This window comes from Trichosurus vulpecula, chromosome 5, assembly GCF_011100635.1.
Source record: "Trichosurus vulpecula isolate mTriVul1 chromosome 5, mTriVul1.pri, whole genome shotgun sequence".
Lineage (NCBI taxonomy): Eukaryota > Metazoa > Chordata > Mammalia > Diprotodontia > Phalangeridae > Trichosurus > Trichosurus vulpecula.
Window position 1 is genome coordinate 178,204,616 of NC_050577.1, and position 24,207 is coordinate 178,228,822.

General features: G+C 35.5%; 1 protein-coding gene across 1 annotated transcript in view; it reads right to left on the reverse strand.

Annotated features, from left to right (window-relative positions):
* RASSF8 (Ras association domain family member 8) overlaps window positions 1-24,207 on the reverse strand; it is a 120,459-nt gene that overhangs the window by 19,434 nt on the left and 76,818 nt on the right. The window contains exon 3 of the mRNA XM_036759771.1: window positions 322-528. Within this exon, the coding sequence (XP_036615666.1) occupies window positions 322-424 (103 nt within the window). The 5' untranslated portion in view covers window positions 425-528. The remainder of the gene's footprint in view (window positions 1-321; window positions 529-24,207) is intronic.

A 24,207-nucleotide genomic window follows, 5' to 3' on the forward strand; every position in this document is an offset into this window, starting at 1 on the left:
AGGTTCAGTGACTTGCCCAAGGTCACACAAGCAGTGTATGGCAGGTGAAACATAAACCCAGATATTCCAAATCTACTCTCCATCCATTATGCTATGCTGCCCCTGTATTGTTATCTATAGATGCAAAGAGCTAATAAGAACAAAGGGATATGAAATTTACACATTTACTTGGCTAATATATGGACCGATATATATATACATACACATATACGTATGTATATATGTATATATGTTCCAATATGATAAATTTTAAAAAATGTTGTACCATATAAAAAAAATCTTCAATCTTAATCCCAGGAATGCAAAAGCTGGATTACATACCTATTGCTTGAGCTAAGGCTATTACAACCTCTTGGCAAGTTGTGACTTCAGTGACCCCACAAACGATCCTCTGGACTCCATCCACCCATACTTTGAGTTCCATGGTGCAGCCAGCCAATCATGCAGGAGCTATAAACCCAGTCATCTAGTTTTCAGGTCATATCTACAGCCACCAAAATGATGACAAGGCAGAGCATCTGTGGTCAGCTGCAAAAAAATAACATAACTTGATTTACTTTGAAACAAATATTTTCTTATTTTAAGATAGAATGAAAATCAAAAATGAAGAAGTTAAAAAAAATAAACACCCTCAAGTTTGCTATGACATAGCTACCATGGCCTTCTTGCTGTTCCTTGAATATGACCCTCCAATACCCAATTCTGGGCCTTTTGGGGGGCTGTCCCCAATGCTTGGAATGCTCCCCCTCCTACCTCTTCTGTTTCATTTTCCTGATTTCCTTCAAGATTCAAATCTTACCTTCTGTAAGATACCTTTACTGATCAGACTCTAAGCCTTCCTTCTGAAGTTACCTCCCTTTCATTTATTCTGTCTCTATATTGTATGTACATAGTTGTTTTCTTATGGTTTCCCCAATAGAATGTGAGCTTCCTAAGGGCAGGAATTTTCTTTGTAAACAATAAATAAATGCTTATTGATTGATCAGAGAGCAGTACAAAGGGAAATAACTCTGAGATGCTCTGAGACTGTCCTCAACGCTACTTCAGGGCCAGAAGAGGTAAGGAAAATGGTAGTGTTTTAGGAAATGGAAGAATTTCACAGAATCCAAGTATCTCAGAGTTGGAAGAGACCTCAGGGTTCATCTAATCCAACTTTTGTCTAGCAAAGACGCCCTTCTACAATATCCCAACAAGTAGCCATTGAGTCTTTGAATATCACCAGTGAGGAGCCACATACTACCTCCTACTTTGGAACAGTTGTAATACTTGAGAATTAAATAAAATTTAATATCTATGTCTGCTTAAGCCTTAAAGCACTATTATTTGCTGCTACTGTTGTTCAGTTGTGTTTCAGTCCTGTCTAAATCTTCATGATGCCTTTTGGGGTTTTCTTGACAAAGATACTGGAGTGGTTTGCACCTTCCCCTACCAGCAGCATCCAAAAGCCATGTTTAGCACCTTCCTGCTCCCCTCCACGATCTCGGAATATGTAAAAAAGACGGTACATGATGGTGCCTGAAGTAGACAGGTAAATGTCTCACCTTTCATGTATTTGACTATAGCAGGAGTAAAGATAAAATAATAAAAAGTATAACTATAGAGACTCTTAGATATCATCTAGTTTAATATTCTCATTTTAAAAATTAGGAAACTGAAGCCTAGATTTTCCCCTCCAATGTCATATGACTATATAGTAACACTGCCAATCATTAGAATAACAAGTTTAAATTATTTAGTAGGATGAAATTAAGTGTCAAGCTTAAATGTCCAGTGTAGATGTAGAGAAAACTTTTAAAAAAAATTATGCTTAAGAATTAAGAGCATAAAACAATTATCAACAGTAGATAGAGGTGGATGGCTACAACAAGAAATTTCTGTACCGAGTCTTTTTCCTTGTTCCATTTGGCTAAATGTATATGGATGGTGGAAGAGCCTGGTATTTAACAGCATGTGGAGTAAAAGTACTCACTATACAGCATTTCCTTTACCTTACTGGAACAAAATACAATAGTATTAAGTTACATTCCCAACTGTAGTATAATACAAAGAGAATTAAAAAGGCTATTTGTTTCATTGTTATATTGTCTTTTTCACAATCAATGGTGTGCCAGTGTGTTTTGTGAGACTTGTATATACATTGAGTATGCCAATTCGTACTATGTTTCAATTCATCCTGTTAAAACACTTCAGGAGGAGATAACATGAATATTCCATTTATTCTAAGTATTTCTATATCAAAATCTATAAAGCTTTTTACTATACCATAAATTTAGTTAAGCCATGTATGTGGTTACTATTAAAGCTTAAAACTGTACTAAGACTTTTGGGACACTATAGAGTCAATTTTTTTCCATTGTTAAACAAAAGGTTTAATAGTGAGTGTTAGATTTTTATTTCTAGCTCCTATATTATAATATACTTCTTTTAGAAGCTTATATTTCTTTTAATGAAACATGGGCAGTATGGACAATGAAATACGGGCAGTGTGAATGGACGGTACTGTGGCTGGCATAAAAAAACTTATAAGTAAAATGGTCATTTTTAAAAAACTAGCCCTGTATAACAATAGAGAGAAATGTTTCGTCTGTTATAAATTCTCTTTGGGTAAGTAAAACCTAAGATCTACACCGTAGAAACAATTTTTTCAAATGCTAAAACTTATCCTTGTTTTCTTTTGCATTTCAATTAATTTTCTTAAAAGCATTTTCGTAAGCAATAGATTCTTTCTAACCAAGAAATACACTAACAAGTAAAGCCTGTAAGAAGTTTGAAAACACATAAGAGACCTGATTGATAGTATAAACAGGTGCACGGTTCACAGTGGCAAGCAATCAAATGCATAAGGCCTTGTGGTCTGTAATGGTCCTATTTCTATCTGATAAACACTGAATTGAACTCATCGGTGATGAGCTAGTGAAAATCACATCTCATTTTTTTTAAAATAAAAGCCAAAGAATACTTTCACAAAAGAAGAAATATTTCCATGTAGCATGCTAAGTCAATGGTCAGGTTTTAAATCCTCAAAATGCTTCTTCTTACTTCAGTGCTTTGATGGATAACATGACTGACATGAGGATTCCCTCCAAAGGTGAATAAAATACAATTTACACCTTTTCACTGAGAAATGTCCTCTCCATGTTCTTATCCATGTCCTGTCATAAACTTCTAAAAGAAAATCTAGCCAACATGCTGGTAGTTTTCCTGTGGCTCTTTTCATAATCCATGGATATTAATGTGATAATCTAGATATTGATCTATAATCTCTTCCATTGGCACCTTGAGAAGCCCATCTTTTGTCTTTCAGGCCACTTTTTGCGTATGTTGTCTTTGATAAGTTGCTATAAATGTCTCAACTGCCCCCTTTTTCTTTCAGTCAACTGAATAATTCTTTAGTCTGCAGTGTTCCATGCTTCACTTGCATATAACATTTCCAACACTCCAGTTGCTCTTTCCCTGTTGCCTAAAAAGACATGTCCACATATTCTCTGTTCTTAAAAAGAACAAAACTTTTACTTAAGCCCCATCATTCCTTCAAACTATAATCCTATATCTCTCTTCTCTTTCAGATAGGGAACTTTCTACTAATAGTTATTCCCTCTACTTTCTCATCCGTCACTCACTCCCTCAGCCCTTGGTAATCTGGCTTCTGACCTCTCTACTGGATTGAAACTGCTCTCCCAGTGGCTACCAAGAAGTGTTCACTCCTTCATTCCTCTCTGGGCTCTTCTAACTCCCCAGATTGTTTTCTTCAATATGATCCAGTGGCGGTCTTAACCTGAAGGATCACTCTCGTCCCCTCCTGATTCTTTTATGTATTGTCTTTATTTTAAATTTAATCTGCATTAGTAACATTTTCTCCACCACTTTTTAAAGTCTACACAATCTTAAACTTTTATTCCTTTTATGTGTTGTTTTTGCCCATTAGAATGTAGGCTCCTTGATGATACGGTTTAAAAAAAAAACAAACCTGAATCCCATGGTCTTTTCTCTACTCTCCAACTTACTGGTCCTTTTAGCAGCCTTTGACTGGGTTGGCCAAACTGCTTCCCTTTCTAGACGCCATTTTCTCTTCAGGTTTTCATGGTACTACTCCATCAGGTTTTCTTCTTTACCTTATCCCAAAAGGTCTCCACTACATTTAGCCATGTCTCATCCCCTATGCATCAGCATACTATACTCCAGAGTTCTCTCCTGGGTACACTTATGATTTCTCTACATTCTCTCTTGGTGAATGATCAAGCTTTGTCAGCTTCCCTAAGTTTTTCAATCATTTCTGTGCTGATGACTCTCAGCTCTACTTATTCTACCTTCATCTATCTCCTGAGCTTCATTCTCATATAATCAACTATTTGCTGGAAATCTTCCACTAGAGATCTTGTAGCCACCTCATGTTAGCATCTCCAAAACAGAACTCATCTTTCCCCCTAAACCTGAACTTTCTGATTTCCCAGTTTCTGTTGAGGGCACCAAATCACCCTGGTTTGCAAAACCAAAAGTCTTCACTCCTCATTCTCACCCCCATATCCAATCAAGTCCAATTTTTCAAATCTCTGTCATGCTTTCTCTCTCATCACAACCTGTTTAAACCTAGTTAAATGTTTTGCCTGGAATATGGCAATACCCTCCTAACTGGTCTCTCTGAATTTGGTTTCTCCTAAGGGTGTTCTAGAGTCAGCTCCAATGGGGTCCCAATTGTTAAATTTTCAGTGTATTTTCATCTCAGAAATCCAAAATGGATAGTATTAGTATAGTTCTAAAGTATAGTTCTCACCATGTCATTCACCTGTACTCGAAATTTTCATTGTTCTTGGCTACCTTTAAGGTAAAATGCACTCCCCTCCACTGGACATTTAAAACCCTTCAGTCTGCAAGCTGACTATAATAGTATTTCTCCTTCACACATTCCATGCTTCAGACAATCTGCCTGTTTGCTATTCCCCATGTTACATTGGATTTCCTACCTCCATGCCCTCATGACTCATCACATTTGTCTCTCAGAATTAATGGTTTCCTTTGGGCTCAGCTCAACTGCCACCAAGGGGATATTTCCAATACCCTCAGTGGTTAATGTCTCCCCTCACCCATCACTATATGTGTGTGTGTGTGTGTGTGTGTATAATATATTTATTCTGTACATACACACACAGACACACACACACACACATATCGCCTATATTTACTATTTGTGTTGTATTACATAGAACATAAGCTTATTAAAGGTTGGAACTATATGACTTTTAGATTAATTTCCTAACTGCCTGATACACTGTAAGCACTTAATAAATGCTTGTTAATTGAATTGAATCTCCTTAAGTGGAAAAATGCAGGAAATTTATAGTTTCGACAAAGCTAAATTTTACCCAAAAGAATATCTAAGAAAACTACCTTAAATTGTATCAATCCACATAGAAAAAGTCCCATTTTAGAATTTCTCAGCAACATTTCCTTCAACCTTACAAGCCAAAGAATCTGTTAGTTCCATTGATTTAGAGATTCCTGAATCAAACATTTTAAAATTCATGTTCTTTGACAATATAAAGGGTGTTTCCACTAAATCCAAGTTTTTTTCATTGAAATAATAAGATTATTATTCATATTATTCAAGCTAGTCGAAGAGGAAAGCAAATAATGGTTGAAAAAAATATTGTTTTATCAAAAAAATTAAATTTCTGTCTAAAAAACAATCTCTGCCTCTTGTTTTGTTTAAATCACTAACTTAATAACTTGGCAGTTAATTTGAAAGGAGTTGTTTGTTTGCACAAAATAGCCTTGGAAACTGTTGTATTCAGTTTTGCACAAATTAGAGTTGTGCTGGTCAACATGGAGATGAACACAACATGTTAATCAGGAATAGATTAACACTGAATGAATACGAAAAATACAATGAATGCAAAAAGTAACACATCTAAGTTAGCAAAACGATGCCTGATTACAAACTAAAGAGATCAAATCTATTTTTGCGGATTTCTCTAAAACTGCTTAAGAAAACTCTTGCTTTCATTAAAACGGTCAATAAATGAAACCTAATTTTTGTTTTACAATTATGCTTGAATTTTACAAATGTATCTGTATTTCAATAAGTTTTGTGCAGACAGCAAACAAACATTTTCATTTACGGATACAAGTGATAACTAGGACATTTGGGAAGACAACACAAAACAGTGGAAAGAGCTGGAGAAAAGGAAAGCCACAAGTCCATGATTTTTCCAGATATTATTCTCATTTCTTCTGTGTTCCTAATTAGCTTATGGTTCTAAAATAATTTTTCATTCAAAATTCAAAGAGATAATGAAACCAGTCAGGAAAAAAAATCTCATTCTTATCCATTCTGTGAGCCCCATAAATGCGGGGCACATTTGACCATTCCAGGACAAGCATTCTTAACCTGGGGTCCATGGGGCCCCATCGGTCATTTCAAGGAAGACTGTCAATTTGAATAGGAAAAACATTACATCTTGCTTTCCTTGTAATTAGTTTTCTTTGTTATTCTATGTAATTTATTTTGTGTAATTTTAAAGTATCATTCTGAGAAGGGGTCCATGGGCTTCCCCAGACTGCCAGGAGTCCATGACACAGAAAAAGTTTAGAACCACTCATCCAGAAGGACGAGATTTTCCAGTAATGAATGATTATGACATTTCCCAGTAATGAATGATTTTACTTTATGGGAGTCTACAGTATTTACCACATCCTAGAAGTCAACAGGCAAAATGTCTTTGCTGTCCAATATCTTGCCAGGTAGGAAGATATCAAGTATCACCAAAACAAGTCCAGTTCCATTAGCATTATAAAACTGATCAAGGGATTAAGAAATCGGGCTTAGAAATGAGACCTTTGAAAAAGCCACAGTATTATGATTTGCCATTTTCCCACCAGCTATAATATAGTCTTGTAATGTTGTTGTCTCCCCATCCCCAGCCATCCTTTTGAAACTCTGTATGGTTCAATTAACTATGTTTGCTCATAAAAATCTACTTCCTTTTGAGTGAATACTGGCCCATAGATATTCCCTCCTCCCTCCACCCCCCATTAGGTATTCTAGGTATTCTAACTTGAGCACGTGTATTGTAAGGTACTGTTCTACAACTTTAGACAACTCAGGATTTGTTAAGAATTTTAGCTTTGACTTCCTAGACTCAACCAATACATTATTAATCCACTGACATTTATTTTACTGTGCTCACTCTTTGAAGTCATGTATAGATGCTGATTTTCTCTGATGGAAAAGAACCCTGATGGGAAATCTTGTTATTCTCCTAGTCTTTTTCTTTCACTAGGATATTAGAATCCAATGTTGGATGATAAACTCTGCTCCGTTGTACAACCTGTATAAAAGCTATTGTCTACACTAGTATATATAGTTGGGTATTATTGCATAGCTTGTCACCATGGAGATTTCTTATGCCTTCAAGGGTCCTGGCTGAGTTTCAGGGGGCTGTGTGACTCTTGGCCCTCAACATACACCCACAGGATAGATGCCTATATCTTCTAGGTTTACAGTATTAAGATACAGAAGGCTGTTTACTTCTCATCCATTCTTCTCTCCTGTCAAAGTTTTAGGTACTCACAGCTGCCTCTAAAGGATGCTACCACTAACATTATCAATGCTGAAGATAATGCTACCATTTCCATGACTATTCTTTTCTATTAGCATCCCTCTTTTTTCTTTTCTTTTTTCTTATCTTTTATGTTCCCTTTCTCAAGTTTCTTAAGCTTCTGCATCAAAATTATGAACTTTAATAAACTGCTAACCAGATGACCCCATTTCTCTCCACAGTGAAGGGACAATTCACAATATATCAAGTAAAATCTTTGCCTGTGTTTGTTTGTTGCTATGTCTTCATGGGTTACTTTTTTCACTACCAAATATATTTGGGGACGGTCTTAACCTCCACTATCCACTTCCCCAACTACTTCTGGAATTAGTTCAGAACGCTGATACTTATAGAAGGCTCACCTCTAGATGTCAAGGTTTAATAAGATTTGCCTTTTAGATTGAAGTCACGGAGTTATTAAACCTTTAAGAGATAACTCAAGGGAAATAATATATCACTTGGGAATTAATTAGAAGTGTGATGGAAGAAAAGTAGGGATATATTCTGGCACTAGCAAATCATTAAGCATTCCTATTTGGATATGTGGGCCTTCTTGGTCTATATTATCACTATCACCATCACTTAAGAACTTACTCTATGTCATAAAGAAAAATTGTCCTGCTTTAAACTTAAGTGCTGGGAGAATATAGAGATTAATGTATGTCTTATTTTATTTTAAATGTACTTAATTTTTAATATTAACTAATATAATTATGTAATTCAGAGAAGGAAGAAAAATGTGGAGAAACAATTTTCATATGATGAACTTGAGTTAGAATGTATTTCAAATAGTGCAGAAAATATAACCATGTATGGTTTATATACCTGCTTTCAATAATAAAAATGCTGAAAATATACTGGAACTCATAAAAAGAAAGCCTCTTTAACATCTGGTTCTTTGAAGACTAACAAAATTCAACCCATTCAATTAAACAAGGCTTTCTTAATGTGTGACAGGATGACAGATCTAGAGCTGGAAGAGACCACAGGGATGTTTTATTAAAATTCAAATTTATGAAAAGTCAAAAGCTGACAGGCAAAAAAACATAATTAAGTCATTAAAATTAATCTAATTGACATTGTTAGGATGTTAGTTTTGCTGTCAACACTTTCCTAATGTTATAAATAGTAGGAGAAATACTGTTCTAAGGAAAGAACTTCAGATAAACAAAAATGATTGTTGATACAAACTCAAAACTTTCAAAATTATGGTGAAATAAAGTTCATTGCTATGAATGATGTAGTGCAGAGTGTTGGGCATGGAGTTAGGAGGATCTGAGTTCAAATTTTGCCTCAGATTCTTTGCTGGGTGAAGCTGTGCAAGTCACTTAACATCTCTGTAACTCAGTTTCTGTATCCGTAAAATGGGGATAATAATAGTATCTACCCTCACAGGTATCCTCACAAGGCTATTGTGAGGATAAACTGAGATAACATGTACGGTATTTTGCAAACCTTAAGAAACTATAAAAATGCTAGCTGTTATTATCTTCAAAGATATGACATAAAAATTTTCCTCAATTTAAAAACAAGTCATTAGAAAGAGAAAAATAAGTCAGTGTTGATAACAAGCCACTATAGGAAACAGTGTATGCTTGGTAGAACATCTTTCAATTAACTGGAAACAATGAAATGTACAATATACTCTGTGAAAGTATATACCATGTACTAGGTAGAACAGGATTATCATTTTAGAATCACTATTGTAGGCAACATGAGTTGTTTTTACATGACATTCAACTGGATGGAAAAAGCATGAACAAATTTTACAGCATAATGAGAAAATGTCAGTATGAATCTAGAGGTGGTAAAATTGGTACTGGAACATTCTAAGACTACCACTGATCTAAACTAGTAGTTAAAAAAAACCCGGTGGGATAAACTTTAAATAATACTATTAATACTGCTAAAGTAAGCATCATTCAACAAGGAAAGTAGACAGCCATTCTATCCTGAAACAAACCATTTCTATTTTAAGTGTAATATACCATTCACTTGAAATGACAAGATCCTTCTTAGATTATAGTAACAACTTTTCAGTAAAAGGAAAAAGTCAAGTGAAAATGTTACTATTATATAAGGCTATGTAAAAAAAATTACAAAGAAGAAATATCAAGCTTAGTATTGTATAAAAACTATGTAGAATAAATTATTGCAGGCACAGATATTCCTTATCAAATAAAAACTGCTTCTACTGCCTCATAAACCAAATTACTAAAAAGTTTAAAATGCTGCCAGCTAATTAAAATATAATTCTCCATCTACAAATATGAAAGCTCTAATTAGATCCAAATACAGCAAACTTTACTGAGTTCCCAAGTTATTCTTTTATCTCAGCTAATAAATTATCCATCTGAATAACATCTACATTTATCAAGAAAAATAAGCCCACGAACAGACCTTGCAACTGCTTTCCCCTTCTCCCATATGCTATCTAAAATATGTAGGAAATGCATGTAATTAATAATTGAATATATGCTCATTTTTCACAATTTGAACATCTTCCATTAAATGTGCTTTTTTGTATATTGGCAGATATTTTGATATCCAAGTATTTCTGTTTCTCTATTTGAATTTTAGATTTTTTCCTGAAGTTAAAAATAAAGCTAACATTTATATATGCATAATAGAACAGTTCATGAAACTGTGAATCTTTATAATGCATAGCAGTGGTTTGCAAACTTCCTGGGGATTTGTGACAATAGTCCAACATATTTGTACTACATTTACTGGCACCCAAAGCAGTAAATAATTGCCTAAATGTTACTATTTTTTTTGTCTCTTTAACAACTAACATGTGTATGTTTGAAGTACTATAGGTTTTTTCCTTTATTTATCTGAAACCATCATGATCATGTACACCACAATTTAGGTGTTCTTAAAGCAATTAAATCAATCTGACTGCTTCTGGTCAAGCACAATATATTCTTACAGTTTCTTAATGTCATCAAATTGTTTCCAAACCACCATAAGGGTTCAACTTTCAAGTACAAACTGATTCCCAGTGGATGGTCAGACATATGGGCATACTCTCATTTGCATTCTGTACACTGCACCAGAATAACTCCATCATTTTCTTTTGTTACTCTGTAACTGTCCTTCAAAAGCTGTGTAATCATCTAATTGAGATGATACAAATAACATTCTTAAATTCAGTTTTTTTATTTTCAGTTTTTAATTTTTTCATTGTCCCTCTTTTATTCTTTTGATAAGAGTGTGAAATCCTAAATGTAGAAGAGAATTAACACAATTATATATCACCAAGAGTCATTCCCCAGTGGATATGGTAGTCACTCAGAATTCCAAATAGCAAGACTGCTCTAAATCATTAATACTAAGAGAAATACAGCCCAAAGCAACTCTGTAGTTTTAGCTTTACAATGAGCAATTTGGTACATATGACAAGTACAGTGTAAGAAGACTGGAAAGGTAGGAGGGGCCAAGTTGCCTATACTTTAGGAAAGTTATTTTGGCAGCTGAGTGTAGGATGGATTGGAGTAGAGAAATATTTGAGGCAAGGATACCAACTAGAGGTCTATGAATGTGTAACCATGATTCCAAAGGACTGAAAATAAAGAATGTTATTCACCTCTTGATGGTCCAATGAGACACAGAATGGAATGTACCTTTTTGGACATGGTCAATGTGGTAATTTGTTTTGGATGAATGTATGTATACACACATATTACAATTTTTTTTCTTTTTTTCAATGAATTGGGAGGTGAGGAAAGATACTAACTAACTGATACTTGTTAATGGAAGGAAAAACCCTCTTTTTTAAAAGGTTAAAAAAAAAAGGTTAGTGGCCCAATAACATGGGCAAGAAGTAATAAAGGCCTGAAGTGGAATGGTGGCTGTGTCAGTGAAAAGGAGGGGACATAGGTTGTTGTTGCTGTGTTTGTCCTTCATTTTCAAAGAGGACCATGGCATCACGGAAATGATGACATGACTTGCAGTTGACTTTGATTTGAGTGAGGGAGGGCTATGCAAGGTCACCAGCTTCACTTTCTCCTCCAGAGCCATCCGGATGCAGTGGCCTGATAGTCATCAGGATGCCTGTAAATGACCCAGGATGCAATGGGAAACCCTGACCCTTTTAGTTAGTTAAGGCCTTTTCATATATTCAGAGTGAGGTAACACCCCGTGTCAGCGAAAAGGAGAGGACATACAAGGTTTTATGAAAATAGAAATGACATGTTTTCACCACTTTAACTCTAATCCATGCTCAAGAAGCTCTAGAAGCTCTGCCCTACTTTTAAAATTAAATATAAACTCCTGTTTGACATTTAATGCCATCCACAATTTGGCTCCAGCCTACCTTCCTGGATGTACACACATGCTCCTCCTTTCATATACATTTTGTCTCAAACAAACTGGATTACTAGCTGTTTCTTCTATGTCCCATCTCTAACTCCAGTCTTTTCCCAGGCTTTCTCATATGCATACAATGTACTCACTCCCCACCTCTGCCTCTAGAGTCCCTAGCTTTTCCTGAAGTTTACCTCACTCAGTTACTACTTTCTCCACAAAGCCTTTCTTGATCTTCACACTTCACAAAGTATCTAGTGCACCTTAAAATTACTTTGTAGTTGATTTCCATGTATTTTGTATCTATTTATATGTGTACATATTTCCCCTAATATGATGTAAGTTACTTGGTAGCATGGATTACTTCATTTTGGTCTCAATCCTCAGTACTTAGCATAGAGCTTGCCACATACTAGATACTTGCACTATCATTATCATTTAGATTGTAGCTACGTAGCTATTGTTCTCGTAGTTCTGATTTCATCACTCTGTACCATTTTATACAAGATTTCCCTGCTGTTTCTCTGAACTTTTTGTTCATTGTTTCTTATAGAGTGGTATTAAAAAGCTGTTAAGCCATTCCCCAAGTGATGCTCCACTATTTTGTTTCATTGTTTGCTATCAGAGTGACACTTTCAATATTTTGTATATATACATGACTTATCTTTCTGTCATTTATCTCCTTGAGATATATGTAGTGGATTTGATGGATCAATGACCATGAATAGTATAGTGACTTCTCCTGAATGATTATAAACTGTTTTCTGGAATGGCTGGACTAATTCCCAGCTCCACCAACTTGGTATTAGTATGACAATAAGCATTTTTCATTCATTTGATTTTTCCCTAAGTGCACTTAAGGCACTGTAATGTTCTTAAGGGAAAGGGTTTCCCTTCCCATTCACTTCGAGAAAGTTGTTCATGCTCTAAAGGGATCATCTTACTATCTCCTAGTTAACACAGTAACACCTCATCAACAATGATGGTCAACTTAAGAGGAGAGGGGCAACCTCATTCCTAACACTAATTTTGATGTCATCAGCACATGGTTTTGTGGAGGATTCCTACCATACATAGGAACTTTTTTCCTTTTGGATGCTGTTCAAGACTTAGAAAATGTAGTTTGCTACAGAAAATCATTTGTGAAAGCCTGTTTCTCCTTTCTCATATGTTTACAGATATCCTGGACATATATGTAGATTTTAGAGATGAAAAATAAGACACATGACTTAATAGTTATTGCTGTTTTCTTGATTGCCTTTTTGGGGGGATAGAAATATGTTCTGTGATTTCACTTCTTTGATATCTTGCCCTCTTTTTTCACATTCCTCAAAAAAAAATCAATCCCTCAAGGCCTTCAAAATTGTGTTACTTCTTATATAGATTTCTTCTTTGGTTCAGCCTTCTTTATGCCATATGCACTTCCCAAAATAACACATTATGAACTGTGGTGCTGAGTCCAAATGTGATGGTTCTTTCAGTTGATCAAAAAAAAAATTGTTTCAGAATGCTGTCAGATCTATTTCACTGTTAGTTATTTTTTATTGGGAGGGGGGGGTCTCTTTCTAGTTTAATCTCTGCACATGTGACTTGGGTCTTATGCCCAATTTTCTACAGATTTGTTTTCTCCTTTAATTTTCTGTGCTTTTTTTGTGAGGTGATACTGCTTGTCATCTTCCACCATCTTCTTCTGCAACGTTTTGTAAATGAATTCATATTGTGAATCAATATTGTTGCCCTTGTCTGCCACATCTCTGTGCTTGGTAAAGAAATTGTTGTTTCTTTTGTTTTATGTCCACCATGAATATTACAAGGTGAGATGACGAAGTGGCTCATGGAATACTATTTCTTCTGATCTTATATCAGTCCCTTAAACACTTGGTCCTTTGAAGTATATTTCCTGCTCCAGAGGCCCTACCTTTCTCCTTTATCAGGAAACCATTATTTTATTTCAGGTGAAATAAAATCAATCAAACTCCACATTTTTCTGTCATTGTGAAAACCGATTTCTGAACTTTCCCCTGCCACCCCCCCCATCCCACCCCCAGTCCCACCAAAAGAAGGAGAGTTAATCTTACTCTCATGGCTTCTATGTTCTTCCATTCTACTCCAGCCACCAAATCAAACTACAAAAAAAACTTAGTATGATTGTTTTTACATGCCCTTTCCTCCTAAGTAAGCAATATGGCAGGTGAAAAAAGCCTATTTGATTCTTATAGGTAATTAACTATAAATAGTCTTGTTTTACTCTAAAAGAAAAGCCCCTCCTCTCATGACCCAAAACTAATAGCCCTTAAAATCTTGTAATATTTAATTTACTCTTTATTTTCTTCTAGACCAAGGGTCAGTAAACAACATTCGAAGCATAGTGTTGCAGGTAGCTCTGATTAACAGCATTCTCTTAGTTTAAGTTCCATGATGGAATGTCAGGAGGCAAGTAAGTCACTGAATAAGAGGCAGGTTGACTTTGCCCTAATAACATTTAGGTTTTCTGGAAATGGCCCTTGTATCCTAATGGAAATTTGTCTGGTTATTAGGTTATAGTGAAGGATATGATGACTTGTGCAGCCTTCAGGAATCCACCAAGTATAAGAAGCCTAGACTCCATTTGGCTAAGACTTTTTATGACCATAAGTGGCCAGGTAACAGAGAAGTTGAAACTAATAAGGTCCAGAGACAGCTTTGTCCCGTTTCAGGAAAAAACTAACTCTTAGCACAGGAAGGAAAGAAGTGGGGTCTGAGCCTACCCTGTGTTGTAGGTGGGGAAGGAAGAAGGGGAAGAAGCTGCATCAGGAAAATTCTGGTAAATATTAGTCCTAACACACATTGGTAGAAAGCAAATCTATCTTAGGAGGCATATCTATACATGCAAATACATAGATAGACAGATATAGACAGATAGGGAGGCAGATATCACAGTATACAAACATTGTGAGTTAATCTTATTCATTCCAAAAACCATATTTCAGTCATTGTATTTCCTGGTTACACTGAGTTCTATCTCATTTTCCAAACCTGACCTAGTAGCATTCTGTTCCTAGCAAGCCATCACCTTGGAAGACTTTTAATAAATTTTGAACCACAAACCCTTTCTTAGCACATTCTAAAGGGATAAGAAGGCATTTGTCCTTGTCCGCTGGCTTTACTTCTCTATTAGTTTCCCATGGGCAGCAAGACGGCCCAAGGATTGAATGCCTAAGCCTTCAATCAAGAAGACCATTCAAATTTAGCCTCAGACACTAGCTGTGTGATCCTGGGCAAAGCACTGTTTGCCTCAGTCTCCTCCATGTGTTAAGTGAGTTGGAGAAGAAAATGCCAAACCAGTCCAGCATTTTTTACCAAGAAAACCTCAAAGTCAGGCATGACTGAAATAACAGAACAGCATCAAAGTTTCCCATACTTAAGAGCTGGACAGGACTGAGACAACCAACTAACAACAAAGTTTCCCATGCTTTGTTTATTATTCAGTTTCCTACATTATAGAAATTGTTCAAGTTTTGTGTTACCAGTTTTTGAAGGATTTTATTAAAGGAGAATTAGTCTCCCTGCTGTGGTTGTTAAGGGGAAAATACACAACTATCTTTTGAGGAGTTTAAAAATTGTAACCCTGATCTTCAAAGTGGCACAATGGGAAAAATAGGGGGCAAATCCGGACCTAAAAAAAAAATTAAGAAAAAATCTCTGTACTTAAAAAAAAAAAAGAAAAGAAAATTTAACAGTTGGCTCTTGTGCTTGTCCAAGCTGCTCCAACATGCTTCTGAATAAAGGACAAGAGAACAAGGCAGAAATTGATCTGGATGATTTTTGAAGATCCTTTCTATCCAATTCAAATCATCCTAAAGATGAATAGTTTATGAAGGGATAAGTAAGCTCTACTGGAAGGTACCCTTGGTTGTCTGTTTTGTTTTTTTGTTTCCGGGAGCTACTAGACCAATATTCAGCACACAGTACTAAATTACTGATACAAACTATAAAGAGTATTCCCTATTCTTTGACATTCACATTCCAGCACTTTCATTTTAAGGTTTTAAACTAAAACTGCAGTTCACAATTTTTCACAGCCTATATTCTTAGAGAAGGAAATTTTTGCTATTTATAACAAACCAATATTTACAGCAAACAAGAGTGGGTCTTATGAATGGTCTTAATTGGTATCATCTGAATTACATCAAGTTTTAAAAGGACTATATAAAAGAATTTATAAACAAATATAATAAATACATTAAAACAATGACTAGGGAGTTAGGCCACACCCATAACAGCATCCATATGTAACCTCTAATCTGTATTTTTCCCCCCTGAAATAATTTTAAGAGCAATGCTGTTTTTTTGAGCACTTTTAGGACATTATGGCCTTTGAAGCCATTTTGGTGATGGCAAGTTTTTTTCTTCCAATTATCAGCTAACCAATAGCATATGCAAAAATTAAGTGTCGAAGTTTGAACCAGAAGCGTTGCTTTTCTTACTAAAATTCCAAGGTATACCAATGAAAAGACCTACTTGGTTGCATGTGGTTATAGAACATGAAAAAACTTTCTAAGTATCATAAAATCTGTCTTGGGACTTTAAAAAGCAAAAGATTAAGGCAAGTATCCTTAGGGATAAAAATTTTATGGTTGCTATAAACTCACGAAATTATAATTTAAAAAAAATGAGAATGGGAAATCAGCGTTAGAAGTCCAAGACACTCGACATGAAAAATAACTGGGGACTTCAGTGAATTGCAAGGTCAGTAGGACAGAGCAGGCAAAAAATGCTAATGTGGGTTAAAGTTACTTTAAGAGAGATATATGACAAGAATACAGGAGGTGACACTTCCATTCTGCTTATCCTGGTAGGCCATGTCTAGAGTGTCAAATTACATTCTCAGTACCCCATTTTAAGAAGTACATTGATCATCTAGAACACAACCAGAAAGAAAGAAGATACTAGCATAGTGACAAAATACAAGACCATACCGTGTAAAGAAGCAAAGAAATAAGGTTGTTTAGTTCTGAGAAGAGAATATTTAGGTGAACATGATAACTGCTTTCAAATATTTGAAGGGCTGTGTCATCAAAGAGGGGTTGGATTTGTTCTGCCTGGATCCAGGGGTAGAACTGGAAGAAATTCAGGGAAACTGCAGAGTGGCAGAATTAGGCTCCATGTGAGGAAACACTCCCTAGCAATACTTTTCAAAAGTAGAATATTAACAGCAATGTTGTTTTAAGAACAACTTCAAATGACTAAGTCATTTTAACTATTATAAATACCCAAATTAACTACAAAGGACTTGTGAAGGAAGACACTATCTTCATTGAGAGAAAGAACTGATATATAGAAATGTGCATAGAATGATCACACACCCACTACCACCTTCCCAACACCCCCACTTATGTCTAATGGTAGCCATGGGGGGCAGGGGGTGGGGTTTGGTATGGGGAGAGAAAAAAAAGAGAACTTTACATGATATTTTTGTCATATATTTGAAAGGAAAAGCAACTTGTACATAATAGATTTGCAGTTTCATATGCAATCATCTTTTTAAAAAAATTGTACTATGTTATGGAGATGCTTGTTTTATTTCATAAATTAAAAATAAATAAATAAAAATCTTTTAAAAAGTACTGGGCTCTCTCAATTGAGTTCAACAAGTATAGATTAAGTACCTATTATTTGTCTGGCACTGGGGATAGAAAAGAACAGATGAAAACACAGCTTGCCCTCAAGAAACTTACATTCTATTGGGGAAAATATGTACATGCATAACACAAAATATATGAAAAGTAAATAAAAAGCAATTTCAGGTAGGATACTGTTAACAATTGCAGGGGGAGGAGCAGTAGGAAAGGCCTCTTTTAAAGATTATGTGTTTATAAGGTTATATATATATATATATAAAATATATGATCTGTACATATTATAGGTGAGCCTTGAATGAAGGATTCTAGGAAGTAGGGGTGAAAAGAAGTACAAGAAGGACAACTTTGTACAGGAAGGTAGGAGATGAAATCCCACGTACAGGGAAGAGCAAACAGGGCAATTTGCCTGCCTATATGACCACTTGTCAGGAATATTATGAAAGGATTCCTGTGCAAATGTTTTTAGATGGCTCTTCCAACTCCTAAGAGTCCATGAAATATTTTCCAGGGAGTATCAATTAGCCAGCTAATAGCTAAGTCTGCACTTCTATAATGGGATAATATCTTTACATATAAATATACTCATTAATCAAATAGAAGCAATTAGCATAGTACCTCCAGCACTTAGCATAATTCCAGTATACACTAAGTTTTTAATAAATGCTTTGTGGATTGATTTTATTTGACTACAAGCATTTCTGTCCAGTTGCCTATGAAGCTATTTCTAAGTTTAATCAGCTTCTTTTAGCCCTAAAAGTTGTATTTTGTCAAATGTTTCACAAAGGCAGTTCATGACACCATCCCTGCTCATGATAGAGCATTGTAAACCAAGTAATTAAAAAAATACCTTTATAGAATATGGCATCATGATTTGATCAACCTTGTCTAAAGTAAAATCAGTAGAATGCTGATTTCTTGTTTCCTTCTACTTCCAAAGTTCTAAAAATCTTAACTTCTTTAACTTTTTTCTTTTGTTTCTTTTTGGGTTCTGCCCCTCAATGAAAAAATTATTTTCTAAAGCTGCTTTCAGGTTATTTTTCAATTCATTTGAGAATAGTAGAGAAGAGCACAGAAGAATAAATAACAGACCAAAAAAGGAGTCATTCCAACCCAGGCATCAAATGTTAAAATTGAATCATGATTAATTGCATTAATTTGAAACTGCACTCTCTCAATTGATAAGCATTTAGTGCCTACTATGTGGCAGGTACTATGCTAGAAATTACCTGGTCTGCATTTGTTTCTGAGTTATTTCCTCATAATACTTACACACTTAAATTCACATGAGGAAAGTATTGTTAATTGGTAATAGCAGCCAGGTGTAATAATAGAATTATAGGAGTGGAAGGGACTTTGAGATAATCTATCCCAAACTTCTCTTTTTCTAGATGAAGAAATGGAAGCATGTTTTTCCAAAAGGCCAAACAGGTATTTTAATAGCAGAGTAAAGATTAGAAACCAAGTTTCTCAATTCCCAGTCCATGATGATGACAGTAAGAACAAGAAATACTAGCAATTACATAGGGACTTATGGTCTACAAAACACTTTGCAAATATTATCTCATTAACTTCACAAAGACACTGAGAGGCAGGTGCTCTTGTCTCCATTTTGTAGCTGAAGAAACTGGGTAGCCAAAAGAGAAGTGACTTGGCCAGGAACACATAGCTAATTTGTGTCTGAGGCCATATTTGAACCCATGTCTTCTTGAATTGGGGCCTAGTGTTTGGCAGCTCAATTTTGAGTTACCAATGTTAGAGATCACATATTTAACTGAGGAGCTTCATTTGTGTGGGGGAGGAGAGGGAGAAGACCTTACTGTGTCTGCTTAAAAATCTTATAAGAATGTAGGGAACTTGGAAATGGGTACTATTTGTCCAAAAGAAAAAATCCAAGAGAGAAAATTCATAAGGGATCATAGATTTAGAGCTGGAAGGGCCTTGGAGGTCCTCTTGTCTAACTTCCTCATTTTAAAATTAGAAAACTGAGACCCATGCACAATAACTTCTATCAGTGTAGGATTAGAATCTGAGTCCTTGGAATACAGAGACAGTGCTCTTTCTACCACCAGGCTGGTTTGCGTGTGTGCGTGTGCGTGTGCGTGTGTGTGTCTTTGAGGAAGGAGGGAATAAAAAATATCGGTCTGAATATGAGAGAATGGGTTTGAAATCTTTGATGGGGTTTATGGACAAAATTAGATACAAAACTTGCCCCTCAATTTTATTTTCCCCTTCAACTCTAAATATAAACCATAAACAAAACAACTTCTACATAAAATTATCCTACACTAACAAAGTCAGTCAATAAACATTTATTGAGTGCCTTCTGTGTTTCAGGCACTTTGACAAGCACAAAGAAAGGCCAGAGACAGTCCTTATTCTCAAGGAGAGAATAACCCAATGGAGGAGAAAACATAAAGACAAGAACTTAAAAACAAGCTAGATTAAGAGTAAATTGGAGATAATCAATAGAGGGAAGGCACTATCATTAAGGGGGATCAAGAAAGGCTTTTTGTAGAAGAGGGAATTATAGCTGGGCCTTGAAGGAAGCCAAGAAAACTAGGAGGTAGAGATGAGAAGGAAGAGTTCCAGCCAGGCATGCAAAACAGCTAGTGAAAATGCCCAGAATACAGAGATGGAGTGTCTTGTGGAAGGAACAGCAAAGTAGCCAGATCTGTGAAGTAATTAGAGAGACCAACAGAACTATCACACCCTTCAGGTATTCATTTTGTTTCCACCGCTTCAACATTTCTAAACTAACTCATTCCTGTTAAAAATCAAATAAAACAAAACATAAATTGATTTCAAAATGTTTTTAAGAATAATCATTTTCCCAAAATGTAATTTCTGTTGATTTAAAAGAACAAAACAATGAATAAATAAGTCTAAAAGGACCTCAGGATGTCATTTATCCAGGTCCCTGATGATAGATAGCAATGAACAACTCCATTCCTTCAAATATTTGAGTGCTAAGTCTGTGCAAAACACTTTCAAGTGAATCAAGGAGGAGAAAGACTTTATTCCTCTCTTCTTGGAGCTTAGAGCAGGGAATAAAAAGCTTGTAGATGAAGAACTATGATCCACAGTATGATGTGAAAGTAAAATGAAGAGGTTCAAGCAAGAAAGTGGGATGAGAGTGCATTATTACTTCTGCAAGGGGTAGGGGGAGGAGAGAGAGAGAGAAGGAAAAGCAGATGATCATCTAACTTATTTTAAATAATTCCAAGGATAAGGATAATGTAACCTTCTTGATTACCTTTCTAGCAATTCATCATCCTTTTTTTTCAGAAAACACTCCTTTATGTCTAATCAAAACTTAAAACTTCATGCCACCTCCCTCTATTTCTGTCATCTTTTAGACGTATGAAAGTCTGCTCAACCCCCTTCTTAGGCAATCATTGTTTCTTAGAACTCTTTTCTCCAGACCAGGTAAATAACTCCTTTCAGTCTTCTTAGGTGTTCTCCAACCCCCAATGCCAATTTTAAAATATGAGAACTTCACAAAGATCTTCTTCAAATTTCCTACATCCTTCATAAAATGAACAAGAAATAAACCACTAAGTATCAATTTTATTTAACTGACATTCTATATTTAACTTGATATTCTATTAAATATTTAAAAACACACCCAATAACAATCATATATCTAGCATTTTTATAGAATTTTAAGGTTTGCAAAGTTTTTTTCTTCCTCATTTGAGCTTCATAACAATCCTGTACGGTTGGTGCTATTATTATAATATCCATTATATAGATGAGGAAAAAAAGCTGAAAGAGGTTAAGGGAATGTCCAAGGTCACATAGCTAATAAGTGTTTGAGGCAGGATCTGAATTCAGGGTCTTCCTGACTCCAAGTCCAGCACTCTTACCTACCTACCTACCTACCTGCTAACCATGACTAATGCATTTCTAACTCAATTAAGATTCATTTTTTGTGGCCTTTTAAGGTATTCCTTATTTCATATGAGTGGTTTAATTTTGCTCCTTAAGTGTTCTACTTGCCCTTTCTCCCTCCTTCTCCCTATTCATATTATTCATAATTTAATTTTATGAAAGGGAAAGATCCTCTTTTATATTTCATTTTTAAGTAGTTCTGACAAACTTACCCCATTCAATTAATGAGCATATTTCCAATGGTTTTATATAGTCAGTGATAAAAAATAATATTAAAAACCAGTGATTAATTTGAGTTAATGGGATGGTTCTCCCAAATGCTGCTATTACTCCCTGTGCTGCAGTATTAATCTCCAGTCAGTTTCACACATGACTGATGTGCGAACAACTCTGTATATTCACACAGCACTAACAAATGCCTTGTGTGACCTTGTGAAAGTCATTTAACCCCAATTGCCCTGCCTTCCCCCCTCCAAAAAAAATTTTTTTAAAAATTTTAAAAAGGCCTTAATAGGAGCAGCCAGGTGGCACAATGAGTAGAGCACTGGCCCTGGAGTCAGGAGGACCTGAGTTCAAATCTGGCCTCAGACACTTGACACACTTACTAGCTGTGTGACCTTGGGCAAGTCATTTAACCCCAATTGCCCATCCATCCCCCTGCAAAAAAAACCAAAAAACAAACAAACCAAAACCAAAACAAAACATGTTAAATATGTGCTTTAGGTTTTCATCTTCACTTACTGTTTATTACCTGAATTCTCCTCTCTTCATCCACTTTCCTCAGACAAAAGGTTGGGAAAAAAAGTGGTGCCCCACCCCTCAATGGGTACTTCCTAAGTGGCAAGAGCACTCAGTATATTTGGTGTCAGTGGATTTCTGGTCACCTATTTTTCGTCAATGTGTTTGTGCCTGAACTTGGTTAAGACACTTCAATTCTGTGGGTTTTCGTCTACTTACCTGTAAAAAGGAAGATGAGTGCAGTGGAAACTAGATAATCTGCCTTCCTTTCTACTTCAAAATCCTATGATCCTAAATTTATTTTCAGGAAAATACATTTTAACATATTTTGTAATAGAGAAAAACATCTGAGCAAGCTGAAGTAACACTTTTAGCAGATGTTGTATAAAACTGCGGGATTTCAGAGCTGAAAGCGAACTTAGAAACTGAAGGCACATGTTATAACTAAACATGTTGAATAAAATTTCATAGTACTTGCCATCTTACACTGTGGAGATTAACACAGGAAGACTGCTATAAAAATAATCTCATTAAAAATATAAAATATGATATACAAAATAATGCTTTTGCAGAAGAAATATAACAAATATCACAAAGTGCTTGTGAGCAAAGACTACTGGTACTTTCTGTAATAGTTTTTAGAGTGACCCTAGAGCACAAATCAAAATTTAGCCTAAGAAACTACTGCAGAAATGTTGGATTAGAACAATTGATATTGGATTCTGTTATATTATATCCATGGCTAGACTAAGCTATTTACCTACATTTACATGGCAACCATATTCCACCTTAGATGTGGACATATCTCTTGTAACATACACGCTTAGAGACAAAGTAAAGCAATTTAATTTCCTATGTTTCACACTATAATATTTGTAGGTAAAGAAAGCTAAGTTTCAGACCAATATGTATATAATATTACAATCCTGGCAGTAAGAACTTCCATATGCTTACTCTAACAGTTATACCAGCACACAGGATAGATATTAAACAAGTTGTCCCTTTTTGGGGTACATATTCAAAACACCCTTTTTATATGTTTAATTATGTTGGTATGAAAAGCATTTCAAACATCAACAGAATGAATGACACAGCTGAAATCTATATAATTATGGGGAGGTATAAGAAAATGTATATCTGTGATGATTATGAGATTCAACTTCTTTTATTTTTAATATAGATTTTTAGGAGCTTACAGATTAAGAGTCTCTTGGGATAGAAACGCAATGCAAACCCAACTATGGTTCACTTGAAGAACATTTACCACTCCATTGCATTTTCATCATTAACAATATTTACTCAGGAGTCCTTTGCTAAATCAGTAGGCTACAGAGACAAAGTCCACATTGTTTGCCACTTAGGTATCGAACTCAACTTTATTCTTTATCTTATACTTACTTTTTATTCACAGATCTCAGGAACATTTGGCAGAGACTACAGAGAAAAATCCCTTCTGTGCTAATGTTTGATTCTGGGTTATATTTTTCCACATATTAAGGGTGTTTCAAAGGCTCGGTGTTTTTTTTTGAGGGTGGGTGGGAAAAGTTGTTTGGGGTTTTTTTAAGTTATCTGCTATCAAAATTAAAACAACCCTTTGGTTAGGGAGAGAGTGTCTTGTGATTTCATCAGGATAGGGATTTCCTGGTTAGTAAACTGCCATTGTTAATGGAGATGTGTAGGATATAATCAGAGCTGCCTAGAGCATCAAAAGATTCTGTTATTTGCTCAAGTTTATAGAACCAGTATGTGTTGGAGATGGGACATGAACTCAATTGGGAGTGTTCCCAACTCAGAAGCTGGGCCAGAGTCCCCTATACCTCTCAAGGCATAACTGTTGTTGTACTTCAGTCCTTTCAGTTGTGACCCCGTTTGGGGTTTTCATGGCAGAGATACTGGAGTGATTTGCCATTTCCTTCTTCCACTCATTTTACAGACGAGAAAATTGAGGCAAACAGAGTTAAGTGACTTGCCAAGAGAAACACAGCTAGTAAGTGTCTGAGGCACATCTGAACTCAGGAAGATGAGTCTTGCTGACTTTAGGCTCAGCACTCTAC